Below are 6,041 nucleotides of genomic sequence, written 5' to 3'. Positions count from 1 at the left end.
GAAGCCCAGGTCCTGGGTGCCAGAGGGAAGCTGGTGCCAGGGGCCGGGAGAAGGAGGGCCTACTCTTGCATGAATTTCGTACATTGGGCCTCTAGTACTATAATAATAAGTTATTTGAATGTGGTCTCTCACCCTACATAACCAATCAGAGACAACCTACTAAGTAATTAATGGGCAGGGAGCATGTGCATCATGATACACATGACAAAGGGATGATTCAGAATATTCCAGATGGGCCAGAGTGGATGGTGTGATATTTTATCATCCTACTCAGAACAGTGCACAAATCGAAACTTATGAATTGATTAATTTTGAAATTTTCCACCTAATATTTTTGGACCATTGTTGACTGCAGGTAACTGAGACCTCAGAAAGTGAAACTACAGATGAGGGGTGACTGTTATACTCCCCCGGTGTCTGGAATCCTGCACACTGCAGTGGGCCTGGGGCAAGGAGCTGGGTGGCCATCATCACAGACATTGTACTTTGCAGCAATATTTGTAGGTGCCCTGGGTTGCTTTGATTCCAGTGGTTATGAAGCTTCTGGCTTGTGGAACATGGCCTTTTTCTCAAAGGGAGATTAAATAGGGAGGGGGAAGTTCCTTTACAAACAAACCCAGGAAGAAAATGAGACTAATTATTCATTATTTGTTACCATTCCTTGCTTAGAGAGCGAATCAAGCATTGCTATGAGCAGCTGTGTACTCTGGTGCCAAGTATAAAGGGGAGAAAGAATGATGCGGCTTCGATTCTTGAAGCCACAGTTGATTATGTGAAGTATATCCTAAAGAAAATCCCTCCAGCTGCTATGGGCCAGGTATTCAACTCCCAAGCACTTGAATGCTATCCTAATAGACAATGTTTTAATGCTATATTTTTATTTCTTTCTAATTTTATCATTGGAAATATATGTGTTTGTATATATGAAAAAAATATCTCTAAATAGATCTCTACCTCTATTTTTTAGATTACAGAAGTACTTCAGAGCAATAGGAGATTTTGTAAGAAACAACAAATGCCCATCCAGCTATCCCTCCCAGGCATAATCATGGCACAAAGGTATGATACGGGCCCTTGTTTATTTCCCTCTGATGCTAATGCTAGAAGTGTAGACAGACACTGAACCCATCATAGTGAACAGTCAGGCCTTTATTAAGAATCAGTGAACTTTTCCCATTGCTAATGTGTATCATTTAATTACAGTGATAAAATATATAATATTCTTAGACTCATGATTCTGTTATAATTTGCCTCAAACTCCTTTTATTATTTCTGAGGATTTTAAAATGGGGCTTTACCAGTAGTGATGGTTGTGACTGTGGCAATCAAGTAAGGATATGATGGATTCTAGCATTCATTCCTTTGTCACAGGAGTCCCTATATCAGTTGGGACTCTTTAAAAAATTGCTAGTCACAATGTGACCTGCCAAAGGGATGCTTGCTGTTTAAATTAATTAGGATAGGTAAATGAAGAAAAACTATAGTGGAAAAGCAGGTCATTCTTTCACATCCTAAAGAATCATCCTGAGTCCTATTCAACATTTTGTTCTTATATTTAAATAATCCATAGCTTAAACTCTGGCTATGGTTTTTATAACTTGAATGATAGAAAAACAATTTAACTCAGCAATGTTCATATTACCTTCCTTGGGAAATGTGTAAATTTTTTTGTTTTTTTTTTCTCTCCTTTTAAGGGAAAACAGTGTATTGGCAAGCACACACTCACCTCTGAGAGGAATCAGTTTCCTGACTAATAAGTGCCTGAATGTGTATACTGTTCCTGCCTCAGGGGTTTCCTTGGATGGCACTGTGAGAGGTCAGCTTCACCTGACCCCTCAGTCATTGTAATATGCTTGCGCCTGCATATATGTCCCATGAACCCATCAGCTCCTATGCAGTCACGCTGTAACCAGGGAATGGAGTGAGGCTGGGAGATGTCGTCTGCTTGAAGTATACAAACTGGCCACAGGCACCTAAATAGTGTTATCCAAAAATGGGGCTCAAAATTGACCATCATTATCAGAAAGCTCATCTTACTGATATATGAGAAACACATTGGTGATTTTATTATGTGAGTAGAATTTAAAGGGAAGGGAAGTATTTGTATTAATTCAATACTAGGTACTGAGCATTTAATACATTAATTTATTTACTTTTTCATGTCTTTGTCACCTTCTTGGGGAATGCAACTAAAACGGATACTCCTTCCCAGCATCACATCTAGTGTGGGGTTCTTTATCTACTTTCTCCACCATATTTTCTTACTCAGCACTTATCACCTTCTAGTATTCTTTACTTGCATACTTTGTTTATAGCCCATTTCATCCCACTAGAATATCAACTCCACAAAGATAGGGATTTTTTTGCCTGTTTTGTTCATTGCTGTATTTCTAATACCTAGGCCATGGTCGGCAAACTGCAGCTCATGAGCCACATGCGGCTCTTTGGCCCCTTGAGTGTGGCTCTTCCTAAGCCTTAGGAGTACCCTAATTAAGTTAATAACAATGTACCTATCTATATAGTTTAAGTTTAAAAAATTTGCCTCTCAAAAGAAATTTCAATCGTTGTACTGTTGATATTTGGCTCTGTTGACTAATGAGTTTGCCGACCACTGACCTAGAGCAATGAGCAACTCACAGTAGGTGCTCAACAAACATACATCATATGCATATTCACTGTGAAACAAACATTTACTCACCATGAGGCATTTTTGTTATTTGTGTTATATAGTCAAGGCATGCTCATGGACTTGTGGAAATAAGAAGATGGAAAAAAAAAAAAAAAACAGAGCCAGAGTTAAAGAACACAGCTAGCAGCTTGTGACTTAGTATTCCTGCAGGTTACTCTTCATTGAGAAACCAGTCCTTAGTGTTGTGCTCCTAACCTGCCTGTCAGATGCTGGATGACAGACACCCCTACCCATCTCCTTGATGTCCTAGTCTGAGGTCACCCTTCTGCTGACTTCCTCAAAGGGATTTTGCTCTCTCACTTCAGAACCTTCCCTGTGCTGGGAGTGGCCTTTCCCATACTCTACCTAGTTAACTCCCAGTTCTAGCTCAAATGTCCCTGCTTCACAGATGGGGACACAAGAATGAACAAGATGCAGTTCTTTTTCTTACAGAGCTCACAATAGCAAAACGTAATTCCTCTAGTAACTGAAATGCTGTCACAGAGATACTGTGCATATTGTGGGGATATAGTGGAAGTCATGGGCACCAACAAGGTTACTAGGAGTGGCATCTAACATCAAAGGAGAAAAGGGGCCAAAAATAGAAGATAGCCCTCCTTTTTCATATAATCAAGTCAGTCTCAGAGAAAAGTCAATTTAGACTTTTCTCATAACTTAAGGAGAGTGGAGGTGAATAGAAAAAGAGTAGCCATGAACCATGGATAATCTACTGGAAGTAGCTGTCTGAATGTCACACTGAATGATAAAGTCAGCCTGGATTAAATCATATAGAGATCAGGCCACAGGCATATGCCTATCAATGTTATTTCTTATACATACATTCTTACTTCTGTATTCTCACTATTTATAGTCTGCAGAAACTCTGAAATACTCTTTCTGAGGTAGTGAGTTCAGGCTTTAATGTGCCGCAGCATCTCTTGTGTTGCTTCATCTTAACCAGCTGTTCTTGGGACAACACAGATACACTAGGACCATAGGCTGTGGTATGTTTAGAATGGAGGAGAGCTTGAAGGTCATTGAGTCTAAACCCCTATTTTAATTTTATTTATATACACTTTCTTTTATTTAAAAAGCAATATTAGTTCTTTACTAGCCCAACAAATAACTCTTTTTAAAATGTCTTTTCTTTCAGTCTTTTTTATGTATTTTTTACATTAGCAATCATATTGGATGTTCAATTTTATCTCCTGCTTTTGCTACTTAATATCATGCCATATATAGTTTAATTCTTTACTATGCAGTCCTCATCGTTTTATTTTACTAGTTTATCAAATGATTAAAAAATAATTTTCTTAGCCATCCTCCAATTGCTATATTTAGTGTTTCCAGTTTTATGTTGATATATATGTAATATAACAATATATTATATATAATATAATAGGAAATAGTATGTCCCCACATATGATGTTTCCATGTTTTGGTCTTTTCCTTGGGCCGGATTCCTAGAAGTCTGTAAGGAATGAGTTTGAGAATGTGAGCACATGTATAGCAAGGAATGCATGAGCTAATTTGTTTTTGAAAGAGGATCTGTTCCGATTTAAGTTGAAATCACTTAAATTCTTCAGATTTCACTTTCATCACTTACATCAGTAAATTGAAGGCTGGAGAAGTTAAACAACTACCTGGTGTTACCAGATTCCTGTGCTAAAGTCTGTCCTGTGACACAAAAGTGCTGATCTGGTTCAGTGTTTAGACTTCATTAGGTTGCCTTTACTTATACTTTTCCATCAATCAGTGTATCCATTTGCTGAAGTGCAAATATTCACAAATATTCCAGATACATTTGTATTTAAAGTAGAAATAAAATTACTTTACTTTTACTATTATTACTGTCCAGAAGAAAATAAATAGGAATTCACAGAGGGATTTGAGTATATTGTTAACAATCATTATATATTTTTAAATATTTTTCTGCCTTCTAGATACTGTACAGAGTATAGATATGTAATGATATAACCCACTTCACTGATAGAAAATTTTATTCATGGCTGAATGGAGTTCTTCCCAACATTCTTCCTTGCTTCATAGAGATGGTCACAGTTTTTATTATGATGGTAGCAACACACAAACACAAAAATGCACACACAAAAATACACCCAAAAGCATAGAGATCTGATGCTTCTCTAAAATCTCTTTTAATGACATATGAACACTAATTTATAGTGTATTTATTGCATTAAACATTGCTACAAAAATGTTCACTTTGTTTTTTCAACAGAATTTAAGTGTAGCAGTAGTATAAGTTTGAAATGTGAGAAAATTATATAGAGGACAATTTGTCTCAAATACAGTAGTTCAGAGTTACAGAGTTGTGTATACTGATAGTTATTTGTTTTCCTTTTTATTAAAGGTCAGTCTAGCTCCACTTCAGAGAATGCTATTGGTGATGTGTATAAAACTCAAGTTCCCGGCACAGGTCTCTTTCTTAATTCCTTCCATGCTGTCAATTACTATTCTACAGTCATCCCTTCCTATGATGCAGTTGCCGTAACAAATCAGAACATTTCAGTTCATTTTCCATCAGCTGTGCCCAAAGTCTCAAAGTTTCTTCCTCAGCAATGCAATTCTGTGCCGGGCCAGACATGCACAACACATCCCAACTGCCTGGTAAGTCTTCTGGGGTCTTTAATCAGATTGGACTTTGTCATTCCAGCCAGCAAGGGCCTTGATTTGCAATCTGCTGTGAATACTCTGGTCAGAAATCACTTAGGCTTGGGACCAGGTGTAGTTAACCCAGGTCTTGATCCATGTGCTACAGGACTGCTATCTACATATCCAGAGCCAGTGAATCTGGATGTAGATCTGCTGGTTTGACCATTAGTAACCAGACGAAACCTGAGTTTCTCTAGAGCCCTTCCCTTCTTCCCCCCTACTTCCATAATACCACATACCATGTTATAGCCTCACACTCAGCAGGTTCTTAGACTGCTAGCCATCACATGATATGAAAACACTAGTGATCCAGTGCATGAAATTCGTGCACATTAAAAGGGAATTCGAGGAAACCAAGATGGCAGCATAGGTAAACACCTGAAATTGCTGCCTCGCACAACCACTTCAAAACTACAAAAAACAAAATGGACATCATCCAGAATCACAGGAAGGCTGACTGAGTGGAAATTCTACAACTAGAAGGAAAGAGAAAAGCACACTGAGACTCAGAGGAGGTGCAGAAGTAAAGTGCAGAGGTACAGAGGAGCATGCGGAAAGGGCTGGCAACCGAGGACGTGGTTGTCTTTTTCAATCGGGAGGATGACACATGCTTCCGCTCTGAACTCCAGTTCTGGGCAAGTCTCTGGGGACCCAGACTCATACAGGGAGAAACTGGACTGTCTGGCATCGGGCGGAAGTT

General features: G+C 38.5%; 1 protein-coding gene across 1 annotated transcript in view; it reads left to right on the top strand.

Moving 5' to 3' along the window:
* Positions 1–669: 669 nt before the first annotated feature.
* The window catches only part of LOC102754281 (spermatogenesis- and oogenesis-specific basic helix-loop-helix-containing protein 2-like), a gene marked incomplete at its 5' end in the record, with an annotated part of 11,491 nt that continues 6,119 nt past the window's right edge, over positions 670–6,041 (top strand). Inside the window, 4 exons of the mRNA XM_006752826.2 lie at positions 670–817; positions 968–1,059; positions 1,695–1,816; positions 5,040–5,296. Of these exons, the coding sequence (XP_006752889.1) occupies positions 670–817; positions 968–1,059; positions 1,695–1,816; positions 5,040–5,296 (619 nt within the window). The remainder of the gene's footprint in view (positions 818–967; positions 1,060–1,694; positions 1,817–5,039; positions 5,297–6,041) is intronic.

Source organism: Myotis davidii, unplaced genomic scaffold, assembly GCF_000327345.1.
Source record: "Myotis davidii unplaced genomic scaffold, ASM32734v1 scaffold1711, whole genome shotgun sequence".
Lineage (NCBI taxonomy): Eukaryota > Metazoa > Chordata > Mammalia > Chiroptera > Vespertilionidae > Myotis > Myotis davidii.
The sequence above is the reverse complement of the archived record's forward strand: the minus strand, read 5'-3'. Positions and strand labels throughout refer to the sequence as shown.